Source organism: Zalophus californianus, chromosome 14, assembly GCF_009762305.2.
Source record: "Zalophus californianus isolate mZalCal1 chromosome 14, mZalCal1.pri.v2, whole genome shotgun sequence".
Classification (NCBI taxonomy): Eukaryota; Metazoa; Chordata; class Mammalia; order Carnivora; family Otariidae; genus Zalophus; species Zalophus californianus.
Genome location: NC_045608.1, coordinates 16,005,994 through 16,022,801, shown reverse-complemented (window position 1 = coordinate 16,022,801; position 16,808 = coordinate 16,005,994). Strand labels below are relative to the sequence as shown.

Genomic DNA, 16,808 nt, shown 5'->3' with positions numbered 1-16,808 from the left:
TAGTGCTGCGGACATATAGACAAAATTCATTTAGAGGTGGGAGGAGGCATTTTCTGGGGGGTCCCACCGCTGCCACCGGGGACCTGCTGTTTCTTCCCGAGCATCTCCTTCTCCCCTCCCCATTGTCAGCATCACGGGTTTTTATTTACAGGGATTACCTGTGCCATTACTCACTCTTCACACCACCTAGGAGATTGCAGATGCTGTGGTGCTGTGCTGGGGAAATTGACCCCAGATCTGTTCCAGTGAATTGAATGAAATGTTCAGAGGTGATGCTGAATGAATGAGGAGTTTTCACGGAGGCTCTGGTAGTGAGAATGATTTTAATTGTGATCGTTGGTTGCTTTTTAGGATCCTTTTTTGGGACCCCAGACAGTTTTTAAGCCCGCCATGGAGCGCATCATTATTTTAAGCTTAGCAAGAATCTTGATCTCAGCATTCTGTGTCTGAAGTATCGTGGGCGTTCCTTGCAGCTTGAGTTGGAGGAGCAGGAGAGATTCGACAGGACCGGTTTTGGTTGTCTTTGGGGTGGGATTCTGGCAAAGCTGGTGCTGGAAAGTGAGGGAGTGTCTGTCTCGTGCCTCTTTTTTTTAACTGCCAATAACCCAGGCCACATCCCCAAGCTCTGGAGTCTTGGGTGTTTCTCTGAGCCTCTGTTTCCTTGATTTTTACAATATGTTAAAGATGTATGTTAAAGGTTTAAAAATAAAATGGATCCCAGTTCTCTTTCCTCCCTTGTCAGCAGGGGTACATTTCTTTAGGTCCCTTCTTCCTCTTAGATTGGAGATACTGTCTCATTTAAGCCCTAGTTGAAACTGTGCACTTCTGCAAACCTTCAGTATAAACTCTAGGAGGAAAAAACCAGTTGGTTTATATTTTTGTGCTAGTTTTACACACGCTGGTTGATGCTTTTGGAGAACTTGGAAATCTTGGAGGAGCAAAGAGATCTCGATGAGGCTGGAATCTGTGGGATGCCAGTGTCTGAATAGGTGGTTTTTAGGAAGGGGGGGGGCTCTCTCTTCCTTTTGGCTCAGGGCTCTTTCCTTTCCTTCTGGGTGATTGGAAGTTTCATTTTGGAGCCAGCCATCTAAACACGGTGGAGGAATGAAAATGGCTTCCACCCTTGCCTTCCCAGATTTTCAGGGAACCAGTTTTTGGTACCTCTTCTTGCTCTGTCGGCACTTCTTTGCCTGCCTGTTTCCTCAACTGCAAAGTGGTGGGGGAAGGTAAAGATCCCTTCCTCTTAGGGCTTTCGGGAGGATTGTATGAAACCCATAAAGCACTTGATCTAGTACTTGGCACGTGGAAGAGTCTCAGTAAATGTTCACTGTTATTATTTTTGTTACTGCTAGTTTGCTGGTCTGTATGTGCATAGTGTTCCTCTGTTTATACCAAGAGGATATAAAGGAACTCAGCAAATAATTAGGTAGTCTAGTCGTGCCAGAGCAGAAACAGCCTCCCAGGTCCTGGGAATTTTCTGCTAGAGAAGCTTAAACATCCTGACCAACCACAAGTTAATATGCAGTTGCTAGCTACCTGCAGGTAAAAGGTGGTTGTGGGGATGGAGTGGGTTGGGGGACAGAATTAGAAGGCCCAGTCCCCAGAACGGGTGCCCTTTCATCAAGTTGAACAAGTCAAGGCATTTATGTGTGAAACAGTCCAGAGGACACAGAGCAAACACCTTTCCTGCAGAACATCATGGTACAAAGGGGATATCTGACTGCTGTAGGAATCAGGAGAGGAAGAAGGCAGCCCTCCCTTGTGGGGGACACTTCATGGGTAATGCCAGCTCACGGTTCTTGCCAAGTTACAGTGATGATCTTCGTTGGAATGTCTTTCCATTTCCCCAAGTCGGCCGTGATCTCAAGAGCAGGGCTGGCTCTGATTCATCCTGGTTCCCTTGGAGTGCAAGACATGGTAGACCCTCAGTAAATACCTGTGTTGGAGACTGAGTGTGTTAGCACACTAATGGGAGGTGAAATGTTTGGCTTTTTAGAAGACGATGGATTTGGATGAGGGGAGAGATATGTAGAGAGCATTTCATGTAGGTTCAAGTGGTGACAACAGCTCGTCCATACAGGACACCAACTCTGGACCAGGCTCTGTTCTAAGCACTTTACACAGATTAACTCATTTAAATTGCACAATGGCCCACAAGGAAGGTAATGTCGTTATTCTCTCTTACATGTAAGGAAACCGAGACACGGAATGGTTAAGCAACTTCCCCAAGGTCATGCAGCCCTGAGCAGCTCAGCCAGAAGTTGAACCCAGACAATGTGGCAGCTCAAGAGTCTGTTAGCCACTGTGCTATGCTGCCAGGTATGAATGCTGTTGACAGGAGAAATTTAGGGGATTTGTGGGGTCCCCAGGTTCACATGCTTGTTGGAAGTAGAGGTCCATTGTGGGGAATGATGAGCAGTGGCATTGGGGCAGGGTGGGATGAGAGCTGACAGGCCGTCTAATTGCTGGGTTTTGTTTTCAATCTCTGCAAGTTTTTTGACTATGTAGACTAGCTCTTGCATTTTTTATAAAAATTTTTTCCTCCTCTCATTTGGAGACTCTTTCCTGGTGTGTGTGTGTGTGTGTGTGTATGTGATAAACACCTGCATATATACTCTCTCCTGGAAAGTTCTTTGCTTGAGTGTAAGCTTGGTGAGCTGAGGGAACTGTGTTGACCTTGCTCTCCACTGTGGCTTCAGGCCGATCATATGCAAGGTGCTCAATAAGCATTTGGTGAACTGGTCCAAATCATTTTTATGGCTGCAGCTTTCAATTTGTGATGACTCTATGCTCCGTGTCTATGCAAATCTATGTTTTATTATTTCCAGCTGCTTCTGTCATTTATCCTGGGGATGGCTTGTTCCAGCAGAATGTGGCCTGAATTCTCCAATCAGTCCTACTTCCCTTTATGGAAATACTTGGGAGGGTGGGGAGTCTGCCCTTAAAAACTGTCCTTCCTTTCCCCATCGAGCCGAGGGCTGTCTGTTATTGTGCATGCTACCTCCAGATCTGTATTGCAAAGAGCCTCATCTGTCCTTTGAGTTTTTTAAAAAATAGCAAGAGTAACAAAATGTGCTCTGGTACACGAAGGTGTGCATCTTCTGTACTTCCCAAATAAGTTTAAAAACCTGTAACTAGCTCCTGCCTATGGTTCCTACCTTCCAGGGCTCTGTGTCGCTCCCATTTCCACGATCATCCAGACCAGATAATCGGACCTTTGCCTCTCTTGGTTGTGTTGGGTTCTCTCCTCTCATTCAATGTCTTCTTTCCCTTAGTCAAGCACATCTTGTTCTGCTTGCCTTATTCTGTTCTCTATTTAGGACTGTGCGTGCTTGCCTCGCGGGCCTGGCAGGACCATTCTGCCGCCTTCTTGTTTGTCTTAAAGATACCTTTAGGAAATGTAATCCAAACGAGCCTAGCCCCCATCCCTGAAGATTAGGCTCCAAAAGATTCTGTCAAGTGCGTTTTTTGCTGGCCTACACATGCTAATTTGCATGGTTGCCTCGGATCCCTTAAGAAGACAGTAATTGACTAAGTGGTGCTATGTGTTCCCAAGCTCTGCGCCAGTTTGGCACCTCTTCCTTCGCCTAAGTGAATCGCTCTCCATTCTTTCTGTTTTACATGTCTTTTGTCTCCTGATCTCCCTCACCTTCCTTTCTCTGACCAGCTTCGTGCAAGAATAGCCTTCACTCTGTGCCTCTCTTCCAGTCTCTCCAACCCTGGGGAAGTTGCTGTCTGAGAAGCCGCCTATTCCACCCGACCACCAAAGCCAGTGATCCCCACCTTGCCACGCAATGCCGTCACTTACCACGTGTGCCTTGGACTTTCTGCTTGCTTCTCTTCACTCTGTGGAAACTCGGTTTTCCCTCCTACCTCTCTGCCTGCCGGGCTTACTGCTTCGTGGCTGTCATCTTCTGTTCAGGTCTCGAAATGGTGCACCGTCTCCTCAGGTCCAGCAGTTACCTTTTTAGCCTGGGCTTGATGATCTCATTCATTTCCTGACTTACACTCTCATGTCCTCATGGCTCTCCTCCCCATTGTGCTCTGTGTTCATTATGCCAAGATGTTCTACCCAATTTCTCAACGTCCCTGACCTCTGTTTCCGCCCAACACAGATAGATTTGTTTGCTCATTCAGTGAGCCAGTAGGTGCCAATTTGGTTTCCTTGTTTCATTGAACAAACTACCACTCTCCCTAGACTTCTAGACAAGAAAACTGAGTCTTCTTAAGCTATTTTGCATCTCCCCCACCAGCCCATCATTTGCCAGGTTCTCTCTCTAAGTTGTACCTCTAGGATGACACTTGAGTCTTTGCCCTTTTTTCTGTCCTTACTGCCATCCCGCATGGAGTTTTGCTTGGACTGTTGCAGTAGCCTCCTCTCCGATTTCTCTGCCTCCAGTTTTCCCAGCTCTGATCCATTCTCCACAGAGGGTGGAATTCTTCCAAAGCACAAGTTGGATGATGTCATTCTCCTGCTCAGACCTTCAGTAGCATCACAGTGTGCACAGAATTAATGGCCGCTCCTGAACTTGGCATTCAAGGCTGGTATGCCCAAGACCCCAGCCTCCTTTTCATTCGTACCTCCGTCTTCTCCCCTCTGTCTGGGCACGATGCTCAGCGCTCATTGGGACTGGGACATCATGTCTTCCGGCCTCTCGCCTGAAAGAAACAGTGTGTTGCCCTTGGCAGGTCTTCAAAGAACATTTGTCAAATTGAAGTACACTAAAGTGGCCAAGGATTATGCCATTTCCTTACTGCCACAAGTGCTAATGGAAGCTGTCCTTCTAGTGAGCACTTCTTGTGTGCTCAGAGCTGTGCTGAGTGCCTTACATGCATGATCTCACTAGGTCTTCCCAGTCTTGACTGGGAAGGTAGCGACTCTGTGAGGTAGCAGGTATTAATCCCATTTCCAGATGAGAACACTGAGCCTCAGCCACATTGAGTTCTTTTCCTGACGTCTTGCAGGTAGTGACGCATCGAAGACTTAGCCTCGTCGCTGGCTGCCTCCAGGAGCACTGTGCTACCGTGCCCTAACAGTTGTGACTTGGCTGGATTGTGCGGAACCTACGGACTAGCCTGATAATAAGGGTGAAAGAGTGGCTCTTACTGAGAATTCACTACCAGGCCCTATTCCAAGTGCTTGACAAACATTCTTGCTTAATCCCAGCAGCACCCATTGTTTTACAGATAAGGAAACTGATCGTGACGCTTGGATTACCTTTTTTTTTTTTTCTGTAAGATTTATTTATTATTTGGGGGGGTAGCCCACGGGAGCCCGGGAAGGGCGGAGGCAGAGGGAGAGAGAGAATCCCAAGCAGACTCTATGCTGAGTGCCGAGCCCAGTGCAGGGATGGATCTCACCATTCTGAGATCACAACCTGAGCCCAAATCAAGAGTCAGATGCTCAACCAACTGAGCCACCCAGGTGCCCCGGAGCTTGAGTTACTTCTTAAAGTTTGCACACCTTGCAAGTGGCAGAGAGCGGCCAACTTTTCCAACTTTTAACTTTAGAGTTGACATAAGTATTCTTTATTTTGGGGCACAAATTGTGGTACACGCGTTAAAAGCCCAGGCTTTGGAATCAGGTAGATATGGGTTCCCATCTAGGCTCTGCCCCTCACCACCTGTGTGAGGCATTTAGCTTCTCCCAGCATCAATTCCCTTACGTATAAAGTGAGGGTTGTTACAGTGCCTAGCTGCTAGGTTGGTTGGGGGAACACACAGAGCATGTGATATTAGCACCTGGAGCAGAGTGAGGGTCCATTTCATATTCTTGTTGTTTTGGGGTGAGAATGGGCCTAGGGATGCTTTCAATTCTCCCTTCGTCCCTGCTTGAGTTTATAAAGACATCTTGCTAGTTTCTGCCCATTGAGAGAATCAGGCTCCACGTGGGGTGCCTGACAGATGTCCTAATATCTCCATCCAATTTTTTGCTCTGAATGGAGTCCGTGATGTGTTGGCTAAACCGGTTCCTTCCATAAAACATGCTCGAGGCTTCTGGTGAGATCTAGTTCCAGTGGGGTCTGGAACTTGGTGCTGGGGAAATGTGCTGTGCCCAACCTGGATGTCACGCACTCCCACCCACCCCTTAGTGTTTGAGTGTCCCCGGGAGGGGACAGTGCGTGTGTGGCATCATGACACTGCTGTCCTAGAACCAGTGTATCTGGGCAACTTGCAGGCAAGGCCCAGAAAGCTTTCTCGTGCCAGCATTGATTCAGCGTACTTCTGCTTGGGATTCTCTCTCTCCCTCTGCCTCCGCCCTTCCCAGGCTCCCGTGCACCCAGCCCCCCAGAAGGTCCACTGTGACCTTTAAACTGAGGCTGCCTGGGGCACTAGAAATATTTGGCATACCATTCATTCACCCATTCATTCACTCCACAGATATACTGCTCTAGGCCTTGTGGCATAACTGAACAAGCCAGACAGAGTCCCTGCCCTCAAGAAGCTAGCATTCTGTTGGGGGAGACAGAGGATAAATAAGTTCATAAATAAGAGATTTTCAGATGATGGTGAGGGCTATGAAGAAATAAGAACCTGGGAGGGGAATGACCACATGGATCCCTGAGTCTGGGACTTAGCCTGTGGGTGTCCAGTGAGCAGAGAGCCTGGTGGGGTAGGTAGAGCTTCAGGGGTACATGGGGAGCTGAGTTTTCAGGTAGCATGGGCCTTCAGGTTTGGATTTTGAGTAGGGACGTGGTACATGTGGTTCTCACTGACTGTGTGTGGTGGATGGAAAGGCAGCAAGAACTGGACTCAACGAGATAAGTTAGGTCACTGCAGTCATCCAGGTAGGAGGCGGAAGTATGGCGTTAACCCGCAGAGCAAGGCACTGGCTTAGAGGTGGGGACTGTATGAGTAAATTCCACAGTAGCTACACTTTCATTAATAATGTGCTTTTAAATAAATGCTTCTTGAGTTACGTATTAATCATTCCAAAGCAAATGCTCTGGATTCAGCTGGAGACCACTGCTGTGTGTGTGAGAGAGAAGGAGAGAGAATATATGATGTGTATGGGTAGGTAAGGGTGCCCCAAAGCTAGCTAGACTCTGAAACTTTAGTAGAGCTGTCTTTTTAATATTTCCAAGTGTTCATGATGGACACCACTCGTGTATTTTTAAATGGGCTTATAAAGTTAGTTCATAAATTTCAGAATGCTCAATCTTAAAAGCCAATATATTTTTGGAACAGAATGCTGATGAGTGTTTTATTTTTTGCACCATATTACATCTTGCAGTTGCATGTATTTTTAGTGCCATTGGCCACAATTAAGGTAGGGCCCTCAGCTGAGCTAATTTTGATTCCCTGGGTTTAGACTCAAGTATCCATTCTTGGTTATCTCGAGAATATCTGTGATTTGTGATCTGGGTTCTCTGTGTTCTGGGGGCATCTTCTGCAGTCTTAGGATCCTCTTCCTAAGGGAATAAATGGATGGCTTGATGCTTAAGCATGATCTTTATTATAGCAGCGACGAGACAGTATTCAACACATACGCTTTCTTGAGGATGGACGTACAGATTGTATTCTCTTTTGATAGGAAGCATTCTCTTGGTAGCTTTACTAAGGAATTTTTTTGAGTCATGTGGTTGATTACAGACACTGGGAAAATTGCATTTTATCATTTGTACTTAAATGTTGAAGTTACATGGAAAGCAATTTTTAGGTCACATCTAACACATTTTAAGCAAATATTCTTTCTGCTGCAGCAGAACCAACCGAGCCCGACCTTCCATCCATGTGTCATATACCATCACCTCTATTAATACTCTTTGGGCCCCTGTAATTATAAAGCAGATGTGTATATCAGGAAGAGATGTTGATTTCAGAGTAAATTTTTCTAGAAAATAGAAGCTGGGAAAAAGAGGAAAACCCAAACTTGGCTTCGTGCTGCTATGTGTAGGCGGCTGGCTGCATGCACCCGCTGCTCAGAAGTGCCTTTTCTCTCCATGGGTATAACTCGCTGTGTATCAGAGATGTGGCCAGGAGGAGTAGGCAAGCAATGTGTGGGCAGGCTGCATGTTCTTTTATTAGCATCCTCATTGTACTGCATCTCATCGAGCCCGGAGCATGAACCAGCCTGGGCCTCTAAAGTCTGTACTGTTTCCTATTTAATTATCCCCCTAAGTCGCCAAATGAGGGAGGAAGAGTTGCTCTTGTGTGTGCATTGAGCTGTTTTTGGGGGTGGCTGTGGACTGACCGGAATGGATGTTCTTGGGCGCCTGGGCTGTCCTGGGCTCAGCCTTGGAGCTGCGCTCCCAGCATGGCCCTCAGTCAGTCCTGGATGGAAGTTAACTTCCCTTGAGTGATCCATTTCCCTTTCTTCCGTGAGCTCGCTCCGCTGGGTCTCTGCAGCACTGTTCTTGGGTTGCTTCTCTTGGGTTTGTCCAAGGCTCGGGATTTGAACCAATGGCCATTGGGTTGCAGAGCCCAATTTTGAACCAAAACCCAGTTCTGCTGCCCCATACCTGTGCCCACATCATCATAATGGGGTGGGAGCATGGAGAGGCTATAGGGTAAGCCATTCCCATAGCTTCAGTGCCATGTGAGAACAATACCCACCTCATGGGGTTGTCGAATGAGTTCAATGACGTAACTTGTAAAGTATCTAGTGTCTGATGGGTAGTTAAGTGCTTAGTGAATGGACGCTATTATTGATGACAAAGGTTAGCGGCATTTCTTCTCTCTCCTACATTGCTACTTCTTTGAGGACAGGAATTCTGACTTTCTTAACTAGGTGTCTACGTGAAAAATAAATAGAATACAAATATGTTGAGCCATACCTGTCTCTAGTGTGTTTCTCTTCCAGAAGTAATTCATGGAAATGGTATATTGACTTATTAAAAATAGGGGTAAGTCTTTAATCACTGTCTGAAATCTGCACATTGTCTTGAAATTCATAGCCCACCATGATGAACTTCAAAATTGTGTCCCCACTCAAGGAGTGATCAAAAGGCACCAGTACCAAATGGCCTGGCCAAAATACCACCTTGAGCCAAATGCTAGGGACAGTCATACTGTGAGTTTTAAATGCCTAGACCCGAAGTCACAGGTGCTTTCTTCTAATTAGCATCCTGGTTCTCAATCCTCTCTGTACATCAGAATCACCTGAGAGCTTAATAAAATGGCACCTCCCAGGCCCCCTTCCCAGTCTGTCCCCTGTTTAATTGGTCTAGTTGGGCCCTGGACATCAGGTTTTTGTTGTTGTTGTTGTTGTTTTTTAAGACTTTATATTTTTAAGAGCAGTTTTAGGTTCGCAGCAATATTAGCAAAAGGTACAGAGATTTCCCATTTACCCCCAAATATACACAGCCTCCCCCATAATCAACATCCCCCACCAAGAGGGTATTCTCGTTACAGTTGATGAACCTACACTGAAATGTTATCATCACCCAAAGTCCATGTTTACCTTAGAGTTTACTGTTAGTGTTGTGCATATTATGGGTTTTGACAAATGTGTAAGGACATGGATCCACCATCATAGTATCACGTGGAATATTTTCACTGCCTTACATCAGTATGTTATAAAAGCTTTCCAGGTGATTCTAATGTGCAGCCTGGTTGAAGACCAGGGAAGTTCCAGAAAGCTGTGAGGACATTTATCCCCACTCCTTTCCTCCAGCCTCAGGTACAAGCTGGGTTCAGTACCAGCATTCTTACCATAGCTTTTTTTTTTTTAGGTGTGATTTTTATTTATTCTAAAAAAAAGATTTCTTTAGCACCTTTATTCTGACGAGCTCTTAATTGCCGTACTTAGAACTTCTAAACAGTGAACACTTGTCAAGCATCAACATGGCTACCAAAAGAGAGGGAGTTGATCCCAGGTGACGGGGAGGGCTGTCTGAGGGTCTCCCGTGAGTGCAGGTGGGTGGGGGGCGCATATCCCCTTGATTCTGGACCTCATTAATGAGTGACCTAGAAATGCGTTTTTTTTTTTTAATAAGCCATCAGCTTTTGTACCCACAGCAGCACACTTTAAACAGTAAACACTGCTGGATCCTGTCCTCCATGTGTTATCAAGTTTTGGGGCCACTTCCCACCCCCAACATCACGCGCCCCTGAATCGTTCTTCTAGAAGGGGCTGGTTCTGTGTTCAGGCACAAAGAGCTATGGCCTCTGCTATCATCCCTGACCCAGGTCAGTGTGTAACTTAGTGACATGTGGGTGCCTCCTGATTACTAAAGGACTGGGGACCCCGTCTATGGATCATCCCTCCCTCCTTGGGGGGTTTGGGTCTCCTTCTCTAGCCCACCCACCACCAGAGTGAAGTCAGGAATAAAGGAAGTAGCAAAGGCAACCCAAGGTCATGCCAAGTAACCCGTTTCATCTCAGATTAAAAAGAAAAAGTGTGTATGTGTGTGGGTTTTGGCTAGATTTTAGATAGAAAATAGGCTAGTGAGAGCTCTAGAACTTGATTAAAATTTTTTGCCAAAGGTGATACCAAAAGATTTGTTTCTGGATTTCAATCCCTGTTGCCCATTTCTGTGAATAATCGATGTTTGGTTTAATGCGAATAATAGCACAGAACACTTTTAGCCCCCCGAGTTTTACTATTCCAAGCAACTGTTCTAGGCCTGTGAGGCATGTGCTGTTTACACCGTTGCATGGGTTGTGATGATAGAAATGACAGTGATAATAGCAATGGTTGACATTTATTGAACCCTCGTAATGTGCCAGGCGCTGTGCCAAGGTCAATATCCGGCTTATTCATTTAACCCTCACAAGAACTCTTTGAAGGAGGTTGAGAATTATCCCCATTTTACAGATTGAGGAGACCGAGGCCTCGCGAGTGGCAGAGTCAGATTTTGAACAGAGCAACATGCCTCTGGATGCTGACTGCAGTGTGAATGTAGGGAGCCGTCACCAGGGTACAGCAAACCAGCCCTGCCGTGCCAGCCCTTGCCACTGGACCAGGGAGGGAGGGCTGAGTTGCTGCAGGAAACGGACCTCTTGTAGGCCAGGAAGTAGTTTGGGGCATCAGAAAGCAGAATTTCATGGGCTGGTAAGAAGTGAGATGCTCACTGATGACCGGCTCCTGCAACCATGTTACCCAAGGCAACAAAGATGGGCACGTGGGGCGGCGGTGGGCTCTATCACATGTCCCCTCTGTGCACACGAACCTCTGCCGGCTGTTCCTCCGGCCCTGCCCTTCCCCCACCCCAGTGTTCATCCCCACGGTGCCCCCGCCCCCGAGGGCAGATGCCCTGGGTGAGAAGTGTCTCTCCACCATGAACTCACTGCTTCTCGGGATGAGGCAGAGTGTGTGAAGTGACATAAACATGTGTGGGTAAGCGCCTCCTTTCTGTGGAGAGGGCCTCCTTCCAGCCCTGTATTGGGAGGTCCTGCTGCCATTCTTTTCATGATACCGTCCTGGGCACTCTGTAGGTGCACCTGTCAGTCCCTGAACTCCAGCTCTGTAGAGACCAGCAGAGATCAATTATGAATCGGCAGCTTCCTCATCTCTAAAATGCCTCATAGAATGATAGAGAATAAAGAGTTAAGACCTAGCTAGCTTCAGACAGGAGCCATGTGTGTAGTCCATGCTCAGGAAGCGTACCAGTCTCCTGTTGCTGCTGTAACAAGTTGCCCACAACTAAGTGGCTTAAAACAGCACGAAATGTATCACCTTAGAGTTCTGGAGGTCAGGGAAGCCAAGATGGGTTTTCCTGGACTGAAATCAGGGTGTAGACAGGGCTGCGCTCTGTGGAGCCTCTAGGAGAGAATCAGTTTCCTTGCCTTTTGCAGCTTCTAGAGGCTGCCCAGATTCTTTGGCTTGGGGCCCCTTCCTCCACCTTCAAAGCTAGCAGCGTAGCGTCTTCGAATCTTTCTCCGACTCTGACCTGACTGCTGCTCTCACATCCCCTCCCCTCCTCTACTTCTGTCTCCCCAGGGACCCTTGTGATAACATTAGATCTGCCCAGATAATCTCCCCATCTCAGAACTCTTACCTTAGTCCCAGCTGCAAAGTCCCTTTTGAGTCTGACTCAATGTCAAGTAACAGATTCACAGGTTCCAGGCATCAGGACGTGGACGAGTTGGGGGTGGGGGACTTAGTTGGCCCCCCATAATAAGCATTAGCTGGATTTTTTTTTTGGTCTTTTTTTTTTTTTTTTTAAGATTTTTTATTTGACGGGTGCCTGGGTGGCTCAGTTGGTTAAGGGTCTGCCTTCAGCTCAGGTTCTCCCTCTGCCCCTCCCCCCTGCTTGTGATCTCTCTCTCTCTCACATAAATAAATAAAATCTTAAAAAAAAAGATTTTTTATTTAAGTGAGAGAGCGAGCAGAGCGAGCAAGAACACGAGTTGTGGGGAGGAGCAGAGGGAGAGGGAGAAGCAGACTCCCCGCTGAGCAGGGAGCCTGATGCTGGGCTCCATCCCAGGACCCTGGGATCATGACCTGAGCTGATGGCAAACACTTAACCAACTGAGCCACCCAGGCCCCTGTGTTAGCTGTTTTTATAAAAGGGAAACAGAACCAAACTGGCTAGCTTGGGGCTGGAAGAACCAGTAATTTGATCAGTATTGTCACTAATGATGTTTGTTAGGCACTTGCTCTGTTAGCTCACTCTTGCCTCAGGGCCTTTGCATCTTATTCCCCTTCCCTGGGGTTTGCTTCCTTGCAGAGCTTTGGATGGCCAGCACCTTCTTATCCTTCAGGTCACTGCTCAGAGAGGCCCGTCCTGATCACCCTTGCTTAGACCAAGCCCCTGACCCATTTCCCTCTCTCACACCCATGGCACCCTGTTTCCTTCTTTGCCATCATCTGTAACTTTTTGTTACAGGGATGCATTCTGTCTGCCATCTGCGGAAGTCAGCTCTGGGAGGTGGGGGCCCTGTCTGTCTTGTTCTTAGCTGTTCCAGTACTTGGAACAGAGCAGGTGCCCAGTGCGTATCTGTTCCGTGAGTAAGTGAAAGAAGCCGTGTAGGCACAATGCCGTGCACCTAATGCTCATGCTCCCCTCTGTGGGACGTCCCTTCATCATTCCACCTCGCAGATATGGCAGCCAGGGCCCAGAGAGCCTGAATCGTTGCCTCAGGTCAACAGCGACTGAGTTTACACCCAGGTCTGCCAGAGTTCTTGCTTCTGTCCACCTCTCTGCCTCATGGCCTTGATGTCATCAGAAGCTTCTTGAGCCAGCTCTGTGGACGGCCACAGAACTCTGGCAGGTCCGTTATCTCTGCCATGGGTTGTGAAAGCCGCTTTTCAGACCCACCTGCTGGCCACCTTGACGCTGGCTTTCTTCTTATCTAGGTCTGTCGTGTCAAGTCTGGACTCCCCTGCCAAGACTAGCTCCATGGAAAAGAAACTTCTCATCAAAAGCAAAGAGCTGCAAGACTCCCAGGACAAGTGTCACAAGGTATTTATTTCCGCAGCCGGCCTCCCTCCTTGCTCCAGGATCCTCCCGTCAGTCTATGCCAAGGGATCCGCCTGGGGCCGCTGCTGGCGCTGAGCCACCTGATCCATACCGAGCGGGCGAGGCGCTCCCTCCCTCGCTGAAGTCTCGCCTCCAGCAGCTCAGAGGGAGATGAATTCAGGCCTTGACGTTGCTGTAAATCCTTTAAATCTTAACCAGAGGAGGCCCTGGATTTAAAAACGGCCCGTTCCTCAGCATGACCCAGCCAGATGTCTGCTTCTTCCGGCAGGTGGCGTGGGTCCTCACCTGTGGCCGAGATGCATCCCATCTGCTTTGAGTGATGCGAAGTCTCTCTTCTTAGTCCTTTAAGCCTCCTGCTTATGTAACTGCGGCCACTGTGTTGACTATGCTCAACGTCTCTTAACGCTCACTGTTCCTGCCCAGGGGCAGCTCTCTGGAAGCTCCTAAGACCCACTCCTTGCCTGGGACTCCTCTAAGAGTGCAGACGAATACATATCTCCTTGCCCTGTCCTGGATTGGTCCTCTAGATCTTTGCAAGGAGATGGGGGGGATCAAGATGGATTTGGGATAAAATTAAAGTGACATGTGCCAAAAAACCAAACTAAACCCAAAAAGCGTACAGGTGAAAAATGGTGATTGTGGCTTCCTTGCTCACGGGGCTAGAGAAGTGACCAAGTGTGAACCGAAGTCTTGGATGAGAGGAGTGACTTAGCATTGGTGACTGTCCTTACGAAGAACTGTGCACTCCCCGGGCGAAGAAGCAATGGTATTTCCTTCCCAACCTTTGGCGAATTAGTGCCAGCCAGGTGGTTTCGGAGGCTGCTTGAGATTTGATTGCTCCGAACGAACCTCCATGGGCCCTTTTAACCTGTCGATGTGTCTGTTTCAGATGGAGCAGGAAATGACCCGGTTACATCGGAGAGTGTCAGAGGTGGAGGCTGTGCTTAGTCAGAAGGAGGTGGAGCTGAAGGCCTCTGAGACTCAGAGATCCCTCCTGGAGCAGGACCTGCTACCTACATCACAGAATGCAGTGTGAGCCTTCCCCAAAGTCCCCTTCCCTCGGAGGCGGCACTTCCTGTTGTGTGTGTCTCATCTGTTCATGACGGCTTCATGAGGCACATCACAGCCTATGGCAGAGCGTATAAAGAGAGAGAGAGAGAGAGAGGGAGAGAGGGAGAGAGTGGAGTGTTCCAAGGCAAGCTGTGTGATTGGCAGGGTAGCCTGAGCCAGGTGGGAGGTCCCAGAACTGTGAGGACTGGGCTCCAGGAGTCCCTGGTAGGCTGTGGAGCCTGGACCGGGGCCTTGTCATTGCTGCGGCGAGCGGCCAAGGCTCCGAGCGCCTCCCATCCCAGCCTCTCTGGTCTGTATCCCTCCCACACCAGCAGCCTCAAGAGCCCAACTCCTAAATGAGCACAGGAACATGTGTTTTGAATCTGAGATCTGTTTTCCATTGCTTAGAACCAGTGCGGCAACGAGAAAACTCAGCCTGTAAAAAACAAAACAAAACAAAACAAAACAAAAATCCCAGGCCCTCTGTCATTATTTACCATGTGACTTTTTTTTTTTTTCCTTTCCTTCACAAGAGTAGACTGTCTTCTCCCATTGTCTCGTTGAAATTTTTCATTCAGGTGTTTTTTTTTATTGTGGCCAATTAAACAGTCTTCAGAAGTTGAATCACACATTTTTCAAGTTTTTTTTTCACAAGGGAGAGGAAATCTATAGAACGTGGCTGATTAAGAATAACTGCTATGTTTCCATTCCAGATTTGGCTGCCTTTCAGTGGTGGGTGAAGTTATTCAGACATGTATTTCAGATCTGTATTTTCAGTGCCACTGAAGCACTGAGGGAACCTTACGGAAGAAAGGTGTCCAGGAAACGTAAGCCAGGAGGTGGAATTAGACCCTTGGGGTCTTAAGTGGCAATTAGGCAAGAAGGAAGTCATTGCTACTTTGAAAGAGGGATCTATCCTGGAGAGCCCTCTAATATCCGATATTACCAGAACAGACTTCCTAGCCATCCAGTGGCGGTTAACAAAAGGCTAAGGGATCTTGTTGGTTTTCAGTCCCAAACACACGAGTAAGTATCTGACAGGACAGGTAGACAGCGGTAAAAGGCAGCTTGTGATGCCAGTTTGCAGTTTCAGGCCGGACCCGTGAGGACACACGGTGGAGATGATGTTTCTTGAACCGAGGGGTTTTACAGGATGAAAAAAACCGGAGCCAGCAACCAACTGGAAGTTGTCAACTTTGCTCCGTCACCCGAAACCATCTTGGTGTCTGCGAAGCAGCTTGCAAGCTCCCTTTAATGAATCTTTCCAAACAGAGCAGGAACCACAGGGCATCCCTATTAAAATTTTTGCTTTCCTCAGAGCTTAAAGCGAAGTTTGGAGCAAGCACGGATGGAGGTGTCCCAGGAGGATGACAAAGCACTGCAGCTTCTCCATGATATCAGAGAGCAGAAGCCGGAAGCTCCAGGAAATCAAAGAGCAGGTATGAGTGCTGCTCAGGTCCAGGTACCTAGACCTCTAATTTCAGGGAGATGTGTTTCAGGAGGGGCAGAGAGAGGGAAGGGGTTAGGGGGGGGAGAGAGAGAGAGAGGTATGTAGGTCATTTGGAAACTGTTTATTCTCCATGATTTATATAAATGGTAGAGCGCTTGTTCTAGCTCCTTTTGAAGTCTGCAGCCCATCCTGGCTACTCTTTTTCACTGAAAGGTGTAGGTTTAGAACAAAAGTGGCCAAACTGTGGCCCGTGGGGCAAATCTGGCTCACCACCTGTTTTCATGGCCATGAGCTAAGAATGGCTTTTGCATTTTTAACTGGTTGGGGGAAAAAAAAAATGAAGACGAATAATTCATGACATGTGAAAATTATATGGAATTCAAATTCCAGCATCCATAAATAAAGTTTTATTGGAACACAGCCATGCCCATTCATTTATGTAGTGTCCATGGCTGCTTGTCATGCTACGGTGGCAGGGGTGGGTAGTTGTGACAAAGACCATATGCCTACAAAGCAGAAATTACTTGGTATCTAGCTTTTTACAGAAAAAGTTTGCCAATCTCTGCTTTAGACCATCAGAAAAAATATTTTTATAGCTTTTCAGATATACTTTAAGTTTTTGAGAGAAGCCAGGATATCTATCTATCTATCTTTCTTTCTCTTCTTTCTCTTCTTTCTTCTTTCTTTTCTTTTCTTTCTTTCTTTCTTTCTTTTCTTTCTTTCTTTCTTTTCTTTCTTTCTTTCTTTCTTTCTTTCTTTCTTTCTTTCTTTCTTTCTTTCTTTCTTTCTTTCTTCTTTCTTTCTTTCTTTCTTTCTTTCTTTCTTTCTTTCTTTCTTTCTTTCTTTCTTTCTCTCTCTCTCTCTCTCTCTCTCTCCTCTTTCTTTCTTTCCTTTCTTTCTTAAAGATTTTATTTATTTATTTGAGAGAGAGAGCGAGCGAG

General features: G+C 47.2%; 1 protein-coding gene across 1 annotated transcript in view; it reads left to right on the top strand.

Moving 5' to 3' along the window:
* Positions 1–16,808, top strand: part of CIT (citron rho-interacting serine/threonine kinase) — a 161,363-nt gene that overhangs the window by 63,353 nt on the left and 81,202 nt on the right. Inside the window, 5 exon segments of the mRNA XM_027576638.2 lie at positions 13,244–13,349; positions 14,257–14,371; positions 14,374–14,399; positions 15,736–15,825; positions 15,827–15,856. Coding sequence (XP_027432439.2) covers positions 13,244–13,349; positions 14,257–14,371; positions 14,374–14,399; positions 15,736–15,825; positions 15,827–15,856 — 367 coding nt within the window.